Below are 22,722 nucleotides of genomic sequence, written 5' to 3'. Positions count from 1 at the left end.
AGGAACTCAAAGCTCAGCCTCAACTACTTATCGAGGAGCTAAGCAACTTGGAGAGTCCCTGTCTCTAGAAATAAAATACAAAAAAGAACTGGGGATGTGACTCAGTGGTTGAATGCCCCTGGGTTCAATCCCTGGTACAATCAATCAACAGAATATTCCAGAATCATTTTACCATAGTAAACATGCTGGAAAGAGTTATAAAGTCCACCACCTGTATACTGACCTCCCATCCCACCGCCGGGCTCCCAGAGCACCGCGCTTTGCAGGACCCTGCAACCCCAACCCGGCGCATACAACGGTTCGGCCCCCAGGGTGCCGCTCAGTGCCTCCGACCAGCCCTGCACAGGCCAACTCGCTGTGCGAGCCCCACAGTTCTCCTTGCAGCCCCGCCCCTGCACGTAGGGGGTCGAGCAGAAGCCGACTTCCCCGTCGCCCTCTTGACCCCGCCCCTGGCGGCCCCGCCCCTCACCTGCGCCACTCGGCCCTGGAGCTCCCCCACTTCCCGAGCGCTCTGTTGCTGCAGCTCCTGCACTTTCTGCAGCTCCTGGGCCCGCGCCTGCAGCACCTCGTCCTGCCGCGTCACCTGCAGCAGTGGCTTCACCTACGGAGCGGTGAGGATGGAGGGAAGTGGGAGGCCGCCTGGCCCAGGGGCTACACGTTCCTGGTGGGGCGGGAATCCCCCCACCTTCCTCCTGGGCTGTCTAACAGCCCCTCCTTCACAGGGTGCTCAAACTGAACGAGTTCGAGGTCCCCGTTGGAAAGGGCCTAAAACAGTGACGGGAACAGGCTCGACTACGTGCATTAACGCTGTGGCCCCTGCTCCTCGGCACAGGGTCGGAAGCCCAAAATCCAGAGTAGGAGATGCGCTTTACTTTGCCTGATGCAGGCGGGAGACAGGTGCAGGGCCTGTGCCCGGAAACTGCCACCAGAGTCTCTCCAAACTGCCCCTCCGCCTTGCTAAGTGGGATGCACTGTCGCAATTCCGGTTCTCTTGTTTTCTATTCAGTTTTACACAACTGTGTTTGATTCCTTCCCACTGTCCCGGATTAAAATCTCATTGAAAACCCTGGACAACACGCTCAGGTGGGCTCCTTCTGAGAGCAATAACTTTGGCCCTGGATCCAACTGTACCTGAAGCTTCCCTGTTCATCCCTGTTGGCTTGAATCAGATTTTTTGTCACTTACTACTTAAAAAATCCTGGGTTACAAAGGTCGAATTGATTTTAGGGATACAGAAATCTGAAGCCTGAATAGAGGAAGTCACCTGTCCAGGTGAACCAAGCCCCAAGAGCCTGTCATCTGGTTGCTCAGCCACCCCCTCCAGCTGCCCTCACCTTGATAAAAAGCCGCCACCACTGCCAGTGTCTCAGCTTCAGGTAGGCTGCGCAGTTCCTCTGCATCACCCTCAGGGCACTCTGCTGCTGCTGGCGCCTCTGGAAGGCCCTGTGGGGAGACGGGTGAGTGGCAGAGGCCCTTTAGCAAGGGGCCCCAGCTCCCACTCGCCCATTATTAAACGCCTTTGGTGTGCGGCCCCGTTCTACTGTAGGTAGCTCTTGTGTTCAGCCTGTTAGTCCTCCTGTCCTCTGCTCTCTGCCCCGCCCCAGAGCCCCTGTAATTCGGGTGCTGTCCTCCCTGACCTAGCCCCTCACCTGTCTCCTCCCCACCCTCCCACCCCCGACTCTCTCCTCCCTGATCTCAGCCCTCCCTGGCTCCCCAGCACCCCCAGCCTGGTGTTTGGGATGTCCTCCTCTGATATTCTCTGAGTCACCTTTGAGGGGGTAGGAGGTTCCCCTGAACGTCCTGCATCCTGACCCATGCCAGGCTCCCCCATCACGGGGCCTTTGCACAGGCTCTCTCCTGCTGGGGCCACCTTGCCCTCTGTCCTTCATCTGTCTGGTCATCCCGTGTGACCTGGGGAAGTCTGCCTCACCAGATCCTCTTGCTGCATGCTGACAATGCCCTGTCAGGGCACATCATGCCACAGACTGGGGCCCTGTGCCTGTCTATGTCTCCTGCCCAGATGGGTCCCTGAGGGACTGGCCTGGTTTGCCCCAGGCGTCCCCAGCTCAGTCCTGAGAGTCCTGCACCCTGGGAAACTGGCCCTGGTAGACCAGGATGGTGGGCCACCACTCTGTCTTCAGCAGCACCTGGCACAGGGCTGGGTCCACAGACCCGAGAAGCCTGGGAACCCTGCCGCTCCCCTGAGCCCTGCCACCATCATGGGGCCCTGACGCTTGGGGTCATCTGGTCAACCTCCCCCTGACCCAGCCTCAGCAACAGGTCCTAGAGAAACAGCATGGCCCACCTGCGGGCCAGGTATCCCCGGGCAGCTGCCTGGAAGGACACGATGATGTCGGTGACCTTCAGGTCCCGCTCCTCTTCCAGCTGGGCCAGGACCCCGGCCCGGAAGAAGATCTTGCTCTGTCCTACGCGGTAGAGGTTGGGGTCCAGTTCTAGGGCCTGGATCTGTGAGGGGTTGGGGGGGGTCAACAAGGGGGGAGGGGGAGAGGAGGAGGAGGGTCAGGCAGTGGGCGAGCGGGAGGTCCCAGTCCCCCCTCCTGCCACCTGGGCCGCTGCATTTGGGCAAGTGGGTGGGCACAGCTCCCAGCCTGCCCCTCGCTCACCATTTTCTCACAGGCCTGCTTCCCATCCATGAAGCCCTTGGGGATGGCGTTGGGCGTCAGGATCTCATACCTGCGGTGGGCAGGGAGGGCAGAGGAGCAGAGTTCTAGGCATTTGGACCAGATTTCCAACACTGGATAGGAAAGCAGTTGTGCAAGGTAGCCCATTGCTAACTCTTTTTCATATTGATCACGTGTTAAAATATTTGGATGCACTGGGCTAAATAAGAGAGCTTGTTAAAATTAATCTTGCTTGTTTCGTTTACTTTTAAAAAATGTGGCCACTAGAAAGTTTTCAGTGTTCCACGCAGCTCACATGGATTTAAAGAGAGACACTGCTCTCTGTGGCTTGCGGGTGCACACTGTTTTGTTACCCTTGCTTATTAGACTTTGAGGATGTTCGCTGAAGCCTATTCCGCTTCACTTTTAAAGCGCAGGCTGCAACACAATGGAGTGAGTTCATGGTCATGCTTCAGGGTCAGTGGTCCCAAGCATCAGCGGGACATGCCCAGGTCCCTTAGCACTCCATGTGTTTTGCATCGGGAGCAACTGAGACGGGTACTGTTCTCCTATTTCACAGAGGAAGACACTGAGGCTCAAAGTGTGTCCCCGGCCCCAACTGCCCCGCTTCAGAAGTAGCGATGAGGGGAGGGGACTGTAGCCGTGGTGGCTTCCAGACCCGCGCGCCACTCTCCCCACTGCCGGACCCAGCCCCGCTCACCGCTGCCGGAACTCCTGGAAGAGGATGCGGTTGGGGAAGCCCTGGCGACAGATGCGGATGCCCTCCAGGACGCCGTTGCAGCGCAGCTGGTCCAGCACCAGCCTTGGCTCCAGCTTCCCGGCCTGCGGAGAGGGAGCCAGACCCGCGGGGTCGGCGGCGGCCACAAGGGGGCGCGATGCCCGGGCGGAACCATTGGGTGGCGGGTGGAAAACCAGGGCACTGATCCAGGGAGTGGAAGCCGCCAGTTCAAAGTCGCACAGGCAGTCGGAGTGGCCCGGGCCCCATGTGAGTATGGCCAAGTACAGTGCCCGGGCCTTTACCCCACTGGGCCATTCTGCCCTTCCTGGGCGGGCTCACTCACCCTCTTCTCGTGGTTGGGGACGATGCAGCGAACAAAGCTGGGGTTGGTGTTGCTGAGCGTCGCCATGAGGCGGCTCAGGGACTCCTTGTACAGCTGTCCCACCGTCCGGAACATTCCGCGGCGGGGGCGGCCACCTGGTGGGCCGTCCCCAAGGCTGCTCACCTGTTCCAGCCCCACGATGCCCTCCACTGTGGGTGGAGGAAACACAGGGAGGGGGAGTCACAGGTCAGCTCCAGGGAGCTGGGCTGGCCAAGGCCAGGTGGTCTTACTCTTTGTGGGACCTGGAACTTTCTCTATCATCAGAAAAGCCCAGGGCTCACAGCCCATTGGACAGGTGGGCAGTTGAGGCTCGGAGAGAGGGGAGACTGTGCCCAAGGCCACACGGCTCAGAAGATCCAAATCATGCAGCGTCCACCCTCTCAGCCAGATCTCTGATCCTTTTCTCAAGGATGAGGCTGCTTCCTTGGCCAGTCACGGCTGACGGTGATGGCAGCGGCTGCTCACCTAGACTTTAGACTTGTAGGGCCTCTACTCTGCCTGGCTGTGCTCAGAGTGGTGCACATACAGCTGCATGTAAGCCTGGGTCATTCCCATTTTACAGAAAAGGAAATTGAGGCCCAGAGAGGGAAATGGCGATAGCAACCCCAGTGCAGTTGCATCTTAGGAGCCGGGAACAGCGCCACCTTGAAAATGTGATAAGGCCTTGTTCTCATGCGGGACCCCTGCGTCAGGGTGCAATGTTCCCCTTTAATCCGTTTTTCTAGAAAGGCTCGATTTCACATGACTATGTGCTCTCTATTGCCACTTGGTGGGGCCACTTCAGCTAGTAACAACCCCCCCCCCTTCCTTCCTTGTCGTCTCAAGTTCCGTGTACTGACTCACGTGGGGTTCTTAGAACCTGCAGCTGGGCAGAATCTGATGTCCTGAGAAACTCAGCCCACCTAAAAGCCATCAGTGGTCAACTGGATAATCCAGCCGTGGCTGGGCCTGGCGTGTAGTAAGGCCTCGAATATGACCCGTTCCTCCCGGAGTTCAACTCTCTTGCCCGACTCTCGCACCTTCAGTCATTTCCAAAATGGTAACTATCATTTATTAAATGCTTAGAGCATAGGGAAGAACAAGGTTCTGTGTTCGACCCAGTCCTGCCACTAAGTGGCTGTGTGACTTCGGGCAAGTTTCTTAACCTCGCTGTGCTTCAGTTTCCTCATCTGCATAATGGGGATAATAGTACTAATATCTACCTCACTGGGAGGATTATAGGGGCTGATTATAAGAGGGCTTCATATCATGAACAGCACATAGTAAGTGCTCAAGAAACAGCTAAAAGAACAAAAAATTAAAAATTAAAGGAAAAAAGAAACAGCTATTGTTACCACACTTGCCCACAAGGGTTAGTTCGAAGGCTCTGCCACTGTCAGCACTGGACACAGCTGAGCGGGCCGGCATAGAGGGCCAGGGCGGAGAGACACCTCCAGTAGACAGGAGAGCGGATGGAGGCTCAAAGCCAGGTTCCCAGCCCAACAGTCCACCCTCCTTGTCCAGCAGCCTCACCCGTCGATGCGCAGGGACACCCACCCCCTGGCGGAGAAGTGTCAGAGCTGCGCCTCCCTGCAGGTCCTGGGGGTGGTGGGGGGAAGGAGCCAAGGAAGGAGAACTGCTGGAGGCCCCCGTGTTCTGGGGAGTGAGAGCAGATGCGAGGGTAGGGGAGATGGCAGAGAGGGTGGAGAGATGCATGGAGGGAGAGGTGGCATGAAGAAAGAGAGGAGAGGCTCGTTAGTCAGCAGCACAGAGTCGGGCAAGTGGGCACCTGGTGCTGGCCATGAGCTTGTCGAGTCCTGTTCATCTTTGTATCTACCCACTGAGGGCATCGGTGTTGGCCGACGGGATGAATGTCCTCCGTGGGAATTGAGCCCAAGTGAAGACCCCTTCCTCCCGAGGCCAAGTCCCTATCTGCTCTTAATAGTCTCCCTTTTCCCTGGGCCTCCGGGAAACTCCAGAACTCACCTGATGCTCCCAGCACACATATCAGTTCAGAGGACAGCTACCTCATCTGCCTCGCCCCTGGGTGGCCAGGATGCAGGGCGCCCAATTCTGTGCGCAAGGCGGCTATAGTAGAGATGAATGCCCGTGTCCCCAGGTCCCTCCCTCCCTCACGTTCATTCCCTTGCCTGTGCCTTGCAGCACTTCAAGTCTGGACTGGCCTCCTAGGTAGTCTTTTAGAACCTGGAGGAAGTGAGACCATGCCAGGTCCCAGCCTGGGTTCAGGAAGCTTTGCAGCCTCCGCTTTCTGTCATGAGCCAGGCACACACAGGATGTGGAAAATGTGGGATCCCCGGGGGGGATTTGTGTGTCCATGAGGGGGACACCCATTTTAAAGAGGAGCAGGGTTTCCATAGCAGACTGTGTTCTGTTACTGATATCAAACACTGCTTTTCAATCTCTGGTGTGAACAAAGTGAGGCACAAAAATCAGATTCCTCTGGGTGACATCAGCTCACAAGGTCAAGGCATCGCATACTCTTTAGCTCCAGAAGCAACTTATCTTGTGCATTTTGTTTTCTTGCCTAATCACACAGGCTGGTATTTCTACAGCTACACTTTCAGATCAATAAAAGGTTAAGGCAAACTGACAAATGCTGGAAACCTGAAACCAGGAAAAATCAAAATGCTGCTTCTGCCATTTTATAAAATCATTTCTCAAACCTGTCCTCAGGATAAGGACAGCAGACAAAAGACTTAGTGAAGGTCAGGATCCTGCCATGAAGGCACCAGATGTTGCTGATGATGACCACAAGCACACGGATGGCCAAGCGCTTTCCTTGTTGGTGCAGGAAAGCCCTCGCAAACCATGTCTCAGCCTGGGGTTCCTCTGCTCCTCCTTGGGGGATGGCGGGGGACTTTGTAATCAAGCAAAGAGCAAAGACCTGGGTTCTCTTGTTGTTATTAATTCCTTTTTAGTAGAATCTCTTTAAGTATTTTAGGAAACATATGTCTAAAGTATTCCTACATATGCTTACAAATTTATCTACAAATACGCTCCTCTCTCTGGTTAGGATATCTATAAACAGCTTGCTCTCCATATCTGCAGGTTCGGCCTTCATGGACTCAACAATCCATGGATTGAAAATATTCAGAAAAGCCTCCCGCATCTCTACTCAATATTTACAACTTGTTCTTTTTTTGGGGGGGGTGTCATTATTCTCTAAAGAATACAGTGTAGTAGCCATTTGTACATCATTTACAGTGTCTTAGGTATTATAAGTAATCTAGAGATGATTTAAGTACATGGGAAGATGTGTGCAGGTTATTTGCAAATAATAACCCATTGTGTGTAAAGGACTTGAACAGTCACTTTGGTTCTGGAGGGGGCTGCTGGAACCAAGTCCTAGTGAATGCTGAGGGATGGCTGTGCCTATTTCTTTTTCTGATCTGATCACATAGGCTAGTGTGCTAAAATCAGTGACTGACATCAGATCAATCAATAGTAGACATCCCTGTGTTAGCTTCTGATGAAGGGGAGTATTTTACCCTTGAATGGATGCTGGTTGAAGATATCGCCCAATCCACACATCCATCTGTCACTAACTGGAAACCCTATCTGAGCCGTGGGTTCTGGGTCTGAGCAGAGAGCTCTGGTTCAGACACTGCTTCCTCATCAAGGTGGCCACCCTGTGGGCTGGGAGAAGGATGTGCAGGCGCCCAGGGACAGGCCCTGGGAAGGCAGTCCTCACCGTCTTTCCAGATCTCGGCCGTGAGCCGGTCAGTGCTCTGGTGAAGCAAGGCTGCGACATTGTCGTTCAGCGGGTCCATGTTCTTCATCAGCCACTCGTTGGCCTTGTAGTCCACCTGGTGAAGCCAGACAGAGGCGGGTGGCTCGTGGCTCAGCAGCTCCCCAGAAGTTGGGCCCCAAGTCGCCCACAAGGACCAGAGCATGGGCGCCGCCTGGTGTCCACAGTGGGAACAGCACCCCCTGCACCACCCCTCACACCTCCCTGCCCCGCCTGCCTGTGCCCTGGGGCTGTAGGGCCCGTTCCACCCTCCTGCGTTCCTCCATTGGCTGCCTGTGACTCTCCTACAAGCCCACAGGCCGCGTCCAGCCTGCGACCTCTTTGTATGGAAGTTTTATTGGAATACAGCGTTCTTTTGTATCAGTGGTGGCTTCTTTCATGCTACAACAAAACTGTTGTTGCGACACAGGTCATCAGCCCACAAAGCTGACACTATTGCTATGTAGCCCTTTACAGAAAACATCGCTGACGCTGGAGTTCAATTCAGGTGGGGTGCATTCTGGCAGAAGCTTTCCAGGCCTTCCTCTCCTGGGCTTCCAAGCAGCAGCTGCCCCCTTACATCCTGGTAGCCTGTATTCACCTCTCCTGATAAGGAAGTTCATGAGGACAGAAAGCACACTCAACTTATGTCCCCGGCTTTGCTCAGTACAGAGCTGTGCACACACAAGGCCTTTGCATGGGTTTGCTGAATGACTGAAAAAATGCACACAGTTCTTCTGGTGAACTCCTACCCACCCCTCAAAGCCCTGCAAACACCCCTCCTGGAGGAAGTGTTTTGCTGACTTCACTGGAGTCCTGGCTTCTTCTTAGGCTTCTTGGCCCCTATCTTGTTTGTGACTAGAAATCAGGTGGTCTCTGCATCCTTTTCACATCTGTAGCCAAGTGGAGATGGCCTGGTCCCCACTCCTGCCCACTGGTCCCAAGGTTGTCCCCAGTCCTTTACCTTGCCTGCATAGTGCAGGACACTGAAGTCGGCCTGATCCCGCAGGTGCCTGGGACGCTGGAACTTGGGGTGGCCACCCTGCTCCTGGGCTACCTTCTCCACAAATGACTTGTCCGTGGCCTTGGGGAACCAGCACTCCTCGTCCAGCAGGGCCAGGAGTCCAGGGGGGTTGGCCTGACCATGGACAGGAGGGGAGAGTAAGATAGAGCCCCAAATATTGGCCACTTAGGTTGCTGCTGATTTTTAGTCCTACAACCAGATGTGAGGACAATGGTCAGCCATTCATTAACGCAGTGCCAAGGCCCTGTGGCAGGGCATTCCAGGTCCCTAGAGCCTCCTGGTCGCAGGTACTAAGAAGCAGACGTGGACACGTCCCCATTGAGCAGAAGGGGTCGCTGCGGGCCCAGGAGCGGGGCCAGGGCCCGCGGATGCGGAAGGCGCAGCTGGCCGCGGCTCACCGGGCGCTCGATGAGGTCGATGCAGGGTTGGAGGTCGAGGCCGAAGTCGAGGAAGGTCCAGGGGATGCCCTCGCGCTGGTACTCCTCCTGCTCCAGCACGAACATGGTGTGGTTGAACAGCTGCTGCAGCTTCTCGTTGGTGTAGTTGATGCACAGCTGCTCGAAGGAGTTGAGCTGCGGGGAGGGACCCATGAGCGGGACGGACGCGCCGAGAGAGAGGGCACGGGGTGGGCAGGGGCCCGGAGAGGAGGGGCGGAGCGCAGCCAGCGCGAACCACAGACCTGGAAGATCTCGAAGCCGGCGATGTCCAGGATGCCCAGGAACGAGGCGCCCTGGCGGGGGCTGCGGTCCAACGCGCGGTTGAGGCGCAGCACCAGCCAGCGGAAGAGGCGCTCGTAGGTGGCCTTGGCCAGGGCCTCCAGCGCGAAGTCGGCCTGCGGACAGACCGACAGCCCGCCGCACCGTGAGCCCCCGCACCCCCGGGCGAGGAGACCGTGGTTGGGCTGAGGCGGGGGAGGGCCTGAGTCCTGACCCGCGAGCTGCACCTGGTAGCTCCCAGGTTAGGACACCCCCAGAAAGCCCCCCATGAAAGAAGCCCTGCTGGTGTGAGGCGGCGCCAAGTCGCCCAGCAGCCCAGCTCCCAGTCCTGCCGCGCCTCCAGTCGCCTCAAGCCGGTTTCTACAGCGGGGTTGAGCCCGAACTCGGGAGCCTACAGCAGGCTGCAATCCCAGCTCCGCCACTTAAAGGCTGTGTGACTTCAGACATGAAAATAAACCTCTCTGTGCCTCAGTTCCTTCATCTGAAGCGGGGGCTGATGGAAGGGCCCCAGCCAACAGTGGAGCGGGTCGGTAGCACTTCCCAGCTCCTGGTCCTGCCCCGCTGGGGCCCTCAGGCCAGCCCGCCTACCTGTTCCTTGCTCTGGGCCTTCTGCACATAATCTCGGCCCACTTTGATGCGGGGTGTGAGCAGGGCGCGGGAGAAGTCCGTCACTCCCAGCCCCAGGAGGCGGCAGAGCTTCTGTGCAGCTGAGGAGAGAGAAGGGAGACCCGTCGGCCCCGCCCGGCCTCGGGGAGGCGAGGGGCGGGGCGGAGGGCGGGGCCTCCTTCGGGGCGGGCTCGGTGCTAAGTGTGTCCAATCACTGGAGGAGCCAGAAAATTAACAACCCGGCAAAAAGACCCTGGACGTGAGGCTGGGGCTGGGGCTGGGGCTCAGTGGCAGAGCGCTTGCCTAGCACGTGTGAGGCCCTCAGCAACACACATAAATTAATAAATGAAATGAAGTTATAACAAAGTTAAAAAAAAAAAAAAAGACTCCGCTGCTCATCACGCCCTTGTTCATAACGGAGAACCAGTGAACAACCCAAAGACTGGGGTTGGAAAGGAGGAGCAGGGAGTGGAACCCTTTGATGTCAGCAGAAACACTACATTTATAAATAATTCCTTTTTAAGCCAGGTGCAGGGGTGCACGCCTGTGATTACAGCGTCTCAGGAGGCTGAGGCAGGAGGACCGCAAGTTTGAGGCCAGCCTCAGCAACTTAGGGAAACCCTGTCTCAAAGTAAAAAGTAAACCCTGTCTCAAAGTAAAAAGAGCTGAGGATGTGGCTCAGTGGCAGTACACCCCTGGGTTCAATCCCCAGAACTGCCAAAAAAATAATAAGTCCTTTTCATTTTCAAATGTGTTTTACCAAGAAAATAATGGGGGCTGGGGTTGTGGCTCAGTGGTAGAGCGCTTGCCTAGCACGTGTGAGGCACTGGGTTCGATTCTCAGCACCACATAAAAATAAATAAATAAAATAAAGGTATCGTGTCCACCTACAACAAAAGATATTTTAAAAAAAGAAAAAGAAAGAAAAGAATGGGGGGGTTATGTTGGGAGATGGTTTATGAACTAGAACAAAATGTGTAATATGTTGAAATTTTCAATTAATTCTAAATTTACCTAAAATACATTAAAAGTATCATGCAATGTCCGTCTTGTTTTTATAGGTAAAAAACAGCATGGATAAATGCCTGAACAGCAGTGTCCAGCAGGAGAAGGGTGAGGCAGCGTGGGAGAGGAGTTTCTCCTTCCGAGTTAAACCTGTGATGCAGAAATGTCTTCAGGCCTCTGTCATTTCCATGATGGGGAACAGTCACTACACAGGCTCAGCTCCAGAATTAAAGAAAAACGCCCGGAAGGAAATGGCATCAAAATGTCAATGGCAATTACGTCTGAGAGGTGAGAATAGGAGGATTTAAATCTCTCCTGTGTGGGCATGCGACTGCAGTTTCTAATTCTTTTTTTTTTTTTTTTTTTTTTTTTTTTTTTTTTAACATGCTGGGGATAGAACTCAGTGCCTCACGTACTAAGCCTGAGCTCTTCGCTGAGCCTTGATTCTGCTGGGTCTCTTTGCATTCCACGCAAGGCATTTCAGAGCTAAAGTAGTAGGCCGTGGAGTACTACGCAGCCATGGGTCCCCAGCCTTGTGGGCCCTGCATCTGCCCAAGCCTTAAGAGTGCTTCTCTGATTTGTTTGCAAATGTAGAAAGCAAAATTCACAGATTTCAAAGGGGACCAGTGACAGAGGTACAGCCCCACCCGCAGACCCCAGATTAAGAATTCTCTGCCTAGTTAGCAACCTCAAAAGTTGTCCCAATGCACTAATAGGAAAAAGCAGGTTTCAAGATAGTTTGTGAGGTCTGACTCCAATTTTAAAAAGCAAAAATCTGCATGTGCATGGCACCCCTGCTGGGCTCGTGAACAGAACCCAAGCAACACTGGTACTGTTGTGTCCACAGCATGGTGGGGGCCACCCTGCCTCCTCAGAAGCTCTGGGCTGTGCGGCTTTTGAAAATGAGCCCATAGGACTTTATAACCAGGGCAGAAGTATGACTGTATTTCTGTGACAATCTACAGTCACACTGGTACAGATATACAGCAAAGCTCAAAGAGAGAGAGAGATGATTGTAGGCAATTTTCTCTCTTCCTCTCTCTCCTCAGGTGTTTCTCCTTTCAGCTTGTATTAGTATCTAATAATAAAGAAGCACAGATATTTTCAGTTTGGTGAACAAAAGACATATTGACTATAATTCTGCTTTTGAAAAGGAAAAAAAAAAAAAAAAAAAGGAAAAAAGGACATATAAGCAGAGGACAGAGGCCTGGAGGAGATCTGCCAAATGCTATGGGTGGTTCTCTCAGAGGGGCTGGTGGGCAGGGCGCCCTGCTGATCCATCCTTGTCCTGCTGGGGCTGCTGAAAGGTTCAGCAGAGATCAAGCTTTTTCCAGTGAGAACAGGAGCTAGATGGAACTTTGGCAAAGACCCCCAGGGGCCCAAACCCAGCGGTCCCTGGGGGAAGGCTGGGGAAGGCACCCTGGTGGGCAGAGCTCGCGGTGGCAGTACCTGTGTTGTCGGGCATGGTGGCCTGGTCGGTGTTCCGCTCCGACTTGAGAACGATGTTGCCAAACTGGAGGACGGCGGAGACCATCCGCAGCATAGCTGTGGGCGGGAAACCAGAAGTCACCCAACCCCAAGTGCCGCATGAATCGGCCCCTTGAAAACTGAATTTGGAAACCCTAAGGCGAATCATACCACCACCCCTCAACTAAAGACCCGTCTGTGACCCTGGACAGGACTTTAAAAACGCGAAGGGATCAAGCATGCCGGCTGAGTTTATGTCCCTGGTTTGTTTTATCAGCATTCAGGGTCTGTTCTCTTAGCCCTGTGGTCCGTCCCACAGAAATGAATGGCATGGTCTACAGGGCTAGGGAGAGGTTTCCAAAACACTGGGAGAAAAATACCAGGTGCAGAACAAGGTATCGATGGAGAAACGGGAGAAAACAAAGTACCGTCAAATTTTAAGACTCGCACTAGTTACGGTCTGTAGTCACCGCGAGCACCGAATTCGTGAATATGAGGACATGAGCTGAAACTTCTGGTGAAATACCGGGTCTTTCTTTTGGGCCTCTCTGTTCACAACGTTTTCCTCAATCGATCAATAAATCACCTCACGTTTCGTGCGTTTCTCTTAAAGACACCTTATTTAATATAGTACCTTGCAGACCTGGGCACCCTGAGCTCCTGGCGCACAGAGCTGTGATGCACACGCGGATGAAGTTCATCAGACTTGGCATTCACGGCGAGGCTCATCGCAGCCTCCCGGCTCTTAGAACGCTAGATGGCACTTCAGCACCGTGCTCGAGGGACATTTTTAGACAGTGAAATCACCAACAAAAAAGCAGAAACACGTGAAGACGTGCTACTAAATATACCTTGAAAGGGCAATGGTTTACCGACAAGCAAGACCGCGGCGGCGCCGCACATCTCTGGAGTTGACTGTGCTTTGACACAAACTCTGTCCTGTTGCCACCCGACAGCAAATGCCCACAAAACAGCAGGAGTGTGGATTTGGGTGTTATGAGTGAATCTGGTGAGCAGGTGGGTTTGCAGAGGAAGCGGCAAGTGAGGAGGAGGGGTTGTACTGGCTCCTCCTGCAGTTCTAGGGGCCCTTTGGCTGGGGGCCCTGCTGTCTCCTAGAGTAGGTGGGGGGGCCTGCAGTGGGAGGGTGTCCTGGTGTCGGGATTGATGTCCAGATGCAGGCATCCTGCATGACAAAGAACTGTCCCCACCCTGGATGACTTCTAAATGTCCCATGGGACATCTGAGGTCACGATATAAAGGTTTGTGATTTCCTGAGACTATAATTTGCAACTGTTTTGCATATAAACACAAAAGCGTTCTGGGCTTGGTTTTAAACCAACAGTGGACTTTCCGGGAGGCAGCCACTTTTGCAATCCCAGGGAAGCCTGTGCTTGGCTGAGAACTTTATCAAGATCTGGTCGTCCTTCCAGAACATTCTTACATCCTTCAACAACAGGGCTGGGTACTGAGGCGGTGACGTGCCATGCAGGCTGTGTCTGCACTTGTTGCGTTCGTGGAAAGGCTACGGATCAACGCAGGCGAGAAGCTACCTCATCGGTTTATTCTGACGGAGACGCGCAGAGGCACTGGTTTCATTTGCACCAAGTCCAAGAACAGGGGCGCAGCCCCACACTGCTGGCAGCAGGAGGAGCGGTGCACTAAGGGTGCTGGGCTGGGAAGGGACTCCAGGGGGGCTTGGAGGAGGGCTTCCACAGCGGCACGCCCTTGTGAAAGCCCCCAGGGCTGGACGCTGGGGACCTCGTGCTTTTTCGTGGGTTGCGCCCAGCACGAAGCTGGCTTGGAAGAGGAGCCCGTGGGCAGAGGGGAGGGGGCTGGCGTGCCTTCTGGAACACTCCTGCCAAAACCGCAAAACTGGCATCTAACCCTGTGGAAACGGACCCACAGTGAGATCAAGCAACCAGTCTCCTCTTCAGAAGTGCCAGGGTCACGCGTGATAAGGGACAGGTCCAGGCTGAAGGCTCTGCTCAGAGATAGGATCCTGAAGGTGATCTGGACTGGGACCCCGGCCTCAGGTCTGAGGACAGATATCAGCCCTGGCCAGCACTGATTTCCTGATGCTGCTCCTGCAGCCTGGCCGAGGGACAGAACGCACCCTGACTGACATCCTCGGATGGCCCGATGACAGCCCCATCGGGGTCCATGTCCTGATCCCCAGGGCTTCACATGTCAAACGGGACTTTGCACATGGGGTTAAACAAGGGCTCTTGAGATGGGGAGGTGACCTCGAGTTACCTGGTGGCCCTAAGTGCCATCAGCAGGGTCCTGGCAAGGGGGAGGCATGTGAGCAGGGGTGGAGCCACACAGGCTTTGAAGACTGAGGATGGGGCCACAAGCAGAAGAGCGGGGCTTCTGGAAGCTGGAAAGTGCAGGGTCCCCTCCTGGAGCCTGCCGGAGGACCAGCCCTGCCACCCCTGACTTCAGGCCCCTGAGACTGTGGACCTCTGGCCGCCTGGACCGTCTGGCGCCGTGTGTGTGGCTCCAGCCACTGTGTTGGCACTTGTGAAGCTAACACAGGGCCGAGGGGCACCTCGCCCGCACTTCAGTGAATCTGCACCTTGTGAAATGCAGGGCGTGTCCAAACACAAGAAAGAAGTCGCTGCTAAAAAAGGGCTGGGCTTCCGGAGGGAGCCAGCTGGAGAGTAGCAACGGCCGCAACCTCTCGAGCACCCCGAGGACCACCGAACCTCTCCTGGTGCACTTTGTGAACGGCAGGAGGTCCTGGTGAAGTCTGCGGGGCACACGTCCAAGGGTGCGAAACACACGAAGCTTTTCTTCTGCGTTGCCACTTAGCCCTGACTCCTTGTGGGAACGTCCTTCCCTGCTTACTATCTACGCTCCAACTGCCCTCTGTATTCAGTAAGCACTCTATAAGCGTTTTCACAAGTGGGGGGACAGTTCTTTCCGCGGCCCCCATTGTTTCTGGGGTCCCGTCTGCACCAGTGCCAGGGTCTGTGGCACCCTGTTCCCAGCCCTCCTGGCCCCTCGGGCCCACTGTCCCTGTTCCAGCTCTACCAGCCAGGCAGCCTCCTCCCGGCTCCCCCGACACACTCACTCCTGCCCCTGGGCCTTTGCCCAGGCAGCTGCCGCCAGCTAGACGCCATCCCTGCACCCTCTGCACCTGGTTTTTTCTGCCCAAGCACAGGACCCCGCCAAGCGCTGCCCCTGGTGGGCCAGATGCCGGCACCCTCCACCCTCCCACCGGCCCAGTTTCAACTCATCTGGGTGCTTCCATGCTGGGCCCCCCTGCTGATCTGAACGCCCCACAGGGCAGGGCTCCGTCTGTCTGCAGATTTCTGGCCAAGTCCACCCTGAGCCTAATGAATCAACAGATCAATGACACCGCAGAGAGCTCACTAAATGGGGATGACGATGACCATGCAGTCTGCTGGGTGGCCTCCCGGGCTGTGGGAGGGGCTGGGCTCAGTGGTCTCCAGCTGCCCACTCGGAGATGGGGCCCAGGAATGCGAAGAGGTTTTAGAGGGCCAGGCCGCCTCCCGTCCAGTCCCAGCCCCAGGTCTCTCCTGGGTGGAGGCGTTTAAGAACCCAGGGCTGGCATATCCAGTGGCTCCTGCGGCAGCGACAGGCCAGCAGGCTCCTGACTGCACAGGAAGAGGGACAGGATGAGACAGCCCTGCCTCCTTGGAGGGACTCCCAGGGCCACTTCTGAGGGAACCAGCCTGCAAGGGGGCCGAGGGGGACACTGGGGCCAGGCAGGGGCCGAGCGTGGGCTCTGGTCTCAGCCAGCCTGGGGGCAGAGACCCAGGTCTGCAGGAAGGACAGACACAAGGCCTGTGTCCTCCTGTGTGCAACGGGCACAGAGGTGGCTCCTTCAGACCTGCACCCTCCAGGCTGGCAGCACTGGCCACATTTAAATCGAAACTAAATTCAAATTATGTGAAATTAAACACAGTTTATAGCACAGTTCCCACACGACACACGGCCAGTGGCCGGCCCCGTGATCTGGGGTCTGTCACCATTTCCACTTTATGGATGGGAAAATGGAGTCCTCCAAGGGGACACCCCTGGGGCAGGGGCACAGGCAGCAAGGACGGAGTCATCCTCCAGCTCCACACTGTTCCACCTGAAGACCTGATGCAGGTGTGACAGCAGGTGAGCTCCCAGTGCCTGCAATCTCGCCCAGCAAAATTAGGTGTGTGGGGATGTCTGGAACAATCGGCATCCCCAAATCCAAATGACTCAGGAGAGAAAGAAGTCACAGTCCCGCTTCTCAGATGAGGAAACTGAGGCCAGGAAAGATGACTGACAATCGTCGCTTGTTCAAGCTCACGGGGGGCGGGGCGCTGGGGCTGAGAGTCCAAGCCCTGGACCCCTCTTCCCTCCCCTGGGCCTTGATCCTCCTGGGTGCAGAATGGGGGTGAACCGGCACCCCCAGGAAAGACCATGAGCATCAGCCACCACGCCTAAGAAGGGCCCGGGCAGGAGCCCCTGAGTGACGCGACACCACCTCTGTGCTCCTGGGAGTTAGAGGGTCGGGCACGGGGCTGGTCAGATGCCCCTGCTCCCCCAGCAGGCCCAGCACAGGCCCCAGCTCCCGGGAGGCTCCGGCAGCGTGAGTCAATCACAAATCAGCCAATGCGAGAATGGACGAGAGCATGACGCAGATCGGCAGGTTGGCAAGGAGACAGACACTGCCCTGGGCCAGCATGTGCCCTCTGTCACGCGTGGGTGCCTCCCAGAGCCTGGGCCACCCCCATCACAGCACTCGGGCCCCCTGGACGGCGGCTCCCACTTTCCACCTCTGTCCCCTCCCAGACTGGATGCTCCTCTGAGGCAAGGCCTGCCTGGGACTCGCATGCCCGCCCAGCATCGCCAAGGTCTGAGCCGGGGGTGTGTTTCTCAAAGTGGTCCCACGGAACCCCAACCTTGAGAAAGGGTTCCACAGTCATAACTGCAGAATAGTCCAGCTTTCTGTCACCTCCTGGGGTAGCACAGTAAAGGTTCAAAAAGCTCCTGGGGAAGCTGTTGAACCTGGCACATCCCAAAATTTAAGTGAGCCAGAAAACCTGTTTGTGGCCCTAGAGCCAGGCCTGTCAACTTCCCCAGGAGCTAACTTGGGAATCACCCATCTGGGGTGATTCTATAAGTATTAGGGCAACATCGCTCAGGCACTGGACAAAGTCACCTGAAGGAAGACGCACAGCCACACTCCACTCTCCCTGGATGCTCTTGGGGGGCAGCTCCAGGAACCAGCCCCATGTGTGCCTGTTCATTTAACTTCTCTCCATGGGAACATCCAGGAAGATCCTCTGATTCTGCCTCGGGACTCGAATCCTGGTTTTCTCACTCTGCCATCCCCGCCCCCAATTCCTCTTTCTGGGTCTCTGTGATTATTTTTGCAGGAATATTTTAAAGCACGCCCCAGACCCGGTATCGCTCCACCCCAGTAATACCTCTTCTCAGAATGCATCTCGAAAGGGAAATAAGGACGTGCCCTCCAGACCCGGAACATCTGGCCTGAGGAACAAGATGCTCACTCCCGTCCTGACTTGCTTCCCCGTGGCCTTGAAAATGACCTGTGAGGTCCCTTCAGGAACCTGCGTTTTTGTCAACGGCTTGGCCAGGGTGATGCCCTGAGGACGTGGCGAGGACTTCAGAGCTGCTGAGCACACACAAGCCCTGGCTGGGGATGCCAGGGGCTGGTGACAATGAGCCTGGCTCATGTGAGAGGCTGCCATGGCTCCCTAGGTCCCAAGGTCAACCTCGGGGCCTGGCGTACATGGTGCTGAGGACTGGCAGGTAAAGACAGGATGTGATGCAGGGCAAAGGGGACCCTGCTTGATTGACCCCAAGTACTTTGCACCCATGGATGACACTGAGGTATCCATCTTCTCTGCAAATGGATCATGGCCTGACTTTGGATTCCACCACAGCTCTGCCTCCTCTTGAATTAAGGTGAGCCCACTTCGCTGACCCTCTGTCTTTTTTCTCTATCAGAAGCAAAGTCTATCAAAAGGTGACTGGCTGCACTCCTCACAAGTGAAGCACAAAATAAAGCTGTAATACGATTCCATCTGTCAGCCACACGGGCAAAAGCAAAATGGCTCACCACCGTGGTTGCTGGCACGGATGTGGGGCAAGAGGCACTCTTGGCGTAACCAAAAACTAGCACCTTGGTATGGATGGCGACAAAGTAGCTTCCCTACAGTGAAAGCAAAACACTCACTGAGCTGGGAGCGGGGCAGGGCCGGGATGGAACACGAGAGGCCACGAGTTACAACCCTGGGCAGGTGACAGGTTCATTCCCTGCTCTCTGCCTGCGTACCTGCCTGACATTTTCCATAATAAAAAGATAAAAGTCTAAATTAATCAGCAAAAAGGAGGAATCGAGGCAGGACACAGGCGAAGGCACCAGAGCCTCGAACACACCACACTGCGTGAAAGAAGCCAGACAAGGGCCACTAGTGGCACCGTTTCATTTACACGGATGCTCAACGCAGGCAAATCCAGAGACAGGAAGTGGGTCTGTGGCTGATGGGGGCAGGGCAGGAACCTGGGGAGTCGGCAAGGGGACGAAATGTCTTCTCAGGCTGCTGAAAATGTTCCAGGATGATCAGTGATAGACACACAAGGCTGTGACTGCTAAAGCCACTAAGTTGTACCCTTTAGAGAGATAAGCTGTATCTCAAATAAAGCCAGATGAAGTGGTGCACACCTAGGATCCCAGCAACTTGGGGGGATCACAAGTTCAAGGCCAGCCTCAGCAACTTAGCCAGAGGTTGTCTCAAAATAAAAAGCAGATAAGGATTCAGGGGCAAAGCACCCCTGGGTTCAATCCCCAATACTGCCAAAAAGAAAAATTAAGCCAGATAAAAACAAGACCTCCCCTGTCCTCTTGGACCTCACACTTCACCTCTAAGAACTGATCTTACAGATCTCGCACGGGACAAAAGACCTACTCCACAAGACTGCACGGCCGATTTCCGACTTCACCTGTTACTCCAATAGCAACGGAAGGGAAATGCCCCGGGTTCTGCCTACCACGGACTGGCTGAAAGAATCATCATTCATCTACCATGAGATGTCACAAGGCTACGAAAAGGTCTGAGGTCCACCTTCATGCACGGAAGCAGAACCCAGCCCCAAACACACAGGGAGGAGCCCCTGCCACCGGGTGCCATGGCCCCGACCGAGCTGGGCCAGCCCACGGCAGAGACTAACCTGTAGTCACCGCATCTGAAAGTCCTGGGGACCGGTGGGAGGCCAGGGAGCCAGGCGCCCTCCTAGAACAACCAACTTTAAAACCAGAAGAGCAGCAGCATCCTGTTTTCATTACCCGCACTGCTAACATTAGCCTGGGGCAGAAATCGCCTCCCCCACAGAAAGACAGGCCAGTGGCCCTTGTGTCGCTGGGCTCCACATCTGTGCATCTGTGATCAAACATGAGAAAATGTCGCACCTGTACTGAACACATACAGACTCTCCCTGTCCTTCACCCCTAAGTGCCACAATGTGACAACTATTTGCATAGCACACTTCCTTAGGTTTAGGTTTTGCTAGGCATCTAGAGATGATTCAAAGCCCATGGCCAGGCACTGGAGATGGCAAACAAACACAGTGCCACTTTACAGGGGAGTCCCAGGCGTCCAGTGGGGAGCCAGGACCCTGTGGACACCGGGGAACAGCTGTAGTGTCATTTTTTATGTGTCTGAAGTGCTTCTGAAGGAGAACAGAGGGAAACTAGGGCCAGGGTGGGGAGGAGACTTGGAATTCCCAGATAACCTTTGGCCCTTTCGGGCTGTCTCTGGAAGGCACACGGTACTCCAAAATTTTTTCTTCTGAAATACAGAAATCAGAGCTGCTGTCTGTGCCCATTGCACCACAGTGGGGTGGCAGGAGTAGCTGCGGGAAGGGGCTGGGAGGCCCCCTGCCATGGGGCTCAGGTTGGATGTGTCTGCCAGCTGCCCAGCTGCGGGCACAGGCGTGCTGGGACGTTACACAACCCGGCTGGAAAATCTGGCGGGGCAGGGCAGGGCTGTGTCAATATGCCCAAAGAGGCCGGCTGTTCCGCCTGGGTGGATGGCCAAGCCAAGCGGGCACTCCATTCCCAGCACTCCCACTCCCCCCAACAATAGCTCCCTCCTACAGCGCCAGGGACCAGAGGAGAATCAGACCAAGTTCAGCCCCAAAACTCCTCAGGGTCTTCCTCCTGGGCTCCATTGAAAGACTCAGTGTCAGCCAAACATGACCTCGGAAACACCAGGGTCCACGGGGTCCACTCCCCCATACACAACCCCCAGGTCCCCAGAACCGACCTTCTTGGAAATAAGGTCATTGTAGATGTACTAAGTTAAGAGGAGGTCGTGGGGTGACCCTCATCCTTTTAAAAGGGGATCACGGACACACGTACACCTGGAGAACCCCGCATGAACACAACAGCAGAGATGGACGAGACCAAGCCAAGGGACACCTGAGATCACTGGCGACCACCAGAAGCCAGGGCAGAGGTAGGGAGCCAAATGAACCTGCCCTGCAGACCCCCACAGGGTCCTCGATTTCTATGTTACGGCAGCTGGAGTAAATGAATCCATGACCACAAAGAGCCACGGTCAGGACAAACTGCTCGCAGGAAAAGCTGGGGGCTTTGCCAGCACCCCCCGGCCCAGACCATCTGGAGCAGACCCCCAGTCAGCGTCCTGGGTTGCCCCCACTTCTCCACTTGTGTCCTCACGTGCCCCTGAGGCAGCTCTCTTCTCCCAGAACTGACCTCATCCTGTTCCTGCTCCCAAACCCCCCCGGGGGCTCCCCAGCAGCCCCAGGACAAGCCCCAACCCTGAGGCCAGCATTTGAAGCCCTGCCTGCATCTGCAGCTCCATCCTCACCTGCCTGTGATTCACTAGACTGAATCCACTCCAAGAGTTCCAGTGCCTCCAATGTGTCACTTTTCCTGCCTCAGGGCCTTTGCACAGGCTGCTTCCTCTGCTCTTCCCCAGCCTCCTCTGTGGTCACCCCCTCGCCTCCCTCAGCCATTGCTCAAACACTATCTCCATGCACCTTCCCTGAGCCTCCTCACCATCCCCTGGTCTGTTTTTTTCCATGCACTCATCACCTTCTAGTGGACCACAGAAATCCCTATTTATCTGCTCCTCGGTCTCCCAGTGGCCCCAGTGCCCCTACTTGATAAGTGCTTCAGCAGATAAGCCAAGGCTTGAATGGCCTGTCCTGGTTGCCCTGTGCCACCCGGCCTTTGCCAGGGTTCAGGGCTCACTCACAGGTGATCTCCTCCGGGGCAAATCCCAGGACCCTCAGGGACTCCAGCGTCTCCTGGAACAGCTCCCGCTCCTGGCCGGGAGAGGACGACGGCCCATTGGTCAGGAAGCGGTAGTGGGAGCAGGGCTCCAGGAGGAGGTCGGCTGCAGGGAGGAGGAGGGGGACGAGGTCAAGGGTCAGCCACCTCAGGTCCAGTGTGGTCAACTGGGACCAGCCCCGCCCCTCTGCCCCTCCTGGTTTGCTGGAAAGCCCTGGGCAAGGAGCTGGTGTTAGCACACATTAGACGCCTCCTGTTTGTGGGCAGGAGCTATCCCTGGCAGGTGTAGTGGGGCTGCGGAGGAGAGTTAGCAGAGGCCACGGGAGGGTGGAGACCAGCACCAGAGGACAGGTGGTTTCAGAAGCCACAGAAAGTGGCCCTGAGTGAGGAGGGGCCACACGGAAGCAGGAGCAAGAAGCACAAGTTACGGGGTGTGAGGCGCCAGAAGAGGCAGGAGCAGCAGCCAGAGGGGCAGAAGGGGCGGCGGGAGACACGTGCCGCCGGGGCGGGGCGCAGGAGCAGGGAGGGCACACACCAGGGCCCGCAGGAGGCAAGAGGCAGCGGAGCCGGAGTCACCGGTAGCCCTGGCTGGGCGAGCAGAGGCAGAGGAGCCACAGCCAGCTGGCCCGCGGCGTCGGAAGCGTGAGCAGGAGCCGCGGGTCACGCAGCCGGAGGAGCAGGGCCTTGGGCAGCGGCGCCACGTGCCGGGACAGCGAGCGGAGCGAGAGGAGGAGAGCGCTGGACAGAGGCAGCGGAACGCACCGCAGGCCCCGCCCAAGGCCGCTCAGACTCGCGGGTGTCTCCTGTCCCTTCCTCCCGCCCAGAGTGGCTCCCACCCTCCCTGGGCAAGGCAGGGCAGGGCAGGGCAGCGGTGGCACTGACCCTTGAGCTGCTCCCCAGCGCCCCCGAGCAGCTGGTAGAAGATGTGGAAGCTGCACTCGTCCTTGGCCTGGCGGATGGCCCGCGACTTCTCCAGCAGGTCTTGGAGAGGAGTCAAGGAGCCAGAGCAGAGGAGGGAGCCCAGGCGAGGCTGGGGCCCAGCCGGTGACTGTGCCACTAACTGGGTGAGTGGCCTTGGGCATGTCACTTAAGCACTCACGCCTCAGTTTCCTCATCTGCTCAAGGAGATTAAAAACACCACCCCTGGAT

The 22,722-nt window shown here is 56.1% G+C and overlaps 1 protein-coding gene across 4 annotated transcripts in view; it reads right to left on the bottom strand.

The window, feature by feature from the left end:
* Myh14 (myosin heavy chain 14) overlaps positions 1-22,722 on the bottom strand; it is a 70,774-nt gene that overhangs the window by 32,198 nt on the left and 15,854 nt on the right. For 3 of the 4 annotated variants that reach the window (XM_047527987.1, XM_047527986.1, XM_047527988.1), the window contains 14 exons: positions 22,456-22,554; positions 21,539-21,679; positions 12,270-12,365; positions 9,798-9,916; positions 9,173-9,325; positions 8,892-9,065; positions 8,434-8,607; positions 7,434-7,548; positions 3,704-3,891; positions 3,343-3,464; positions 2,625-2,694; positions 2,306-2,466; positions 1,335-1,443; positions 470-601 (listed from right to left, as the gene is read on the bottom strand). In XM_047527987.1, the coding sequence (XP_047383943.1) occupies positions 470-601; positions 1,335-1,443; positions 2,306-2,466; positions 2,625-2,694; positions 3,343-3,464; positions 3,704-3,891; positions 7,434-7,548; positions 8,434-8,607; positions 8,892-9,065; positions 9,173-9,325; positions 9,798-9,916; positions 12,270-12,365; positions 21,539-21,679; positions 22,456-22,554 (1,853 nt within the window). Of the gene's footprint in view, positions 1-469; positions 602-1,334; positions 1,444-2,305; positions 2,467-2,624; positions 2,695-3,342; positions 3,465-3,703; positions 3,892-7,433; positions 7,549-8,433; positions 8,608-8,891; positions 9,066-9,172; positions 9,326-9,797; positions 9,917-12,269; positions 12,366-19,487; positions 19,615-21,538; positions 21,680-22,455; positions 22,555-22,722 lie in introns of those variants that run through there. The other variant, XM_047527989.1, reaches the window with a different exon arrangement.

The sequence above is a fragment of the Sciurus carolinensis genome, chromosome 16, assembly GCF_902686445.1.
Source record: "Sciurus carolinensis chromosome 16, mSciCar1.2, whole genome shotgun sequence".
Lineage (NCBI taxonomy): Eukaryota > Metazoa > Chordata > Mammalia > Rodentia > Sciuridae > Sciurus > Sciurus carolinensis.
Note: the sequence above shows the minus strand (reverse complement) of the source record. Positions and strands in the feature narration are given on the sequence as shown.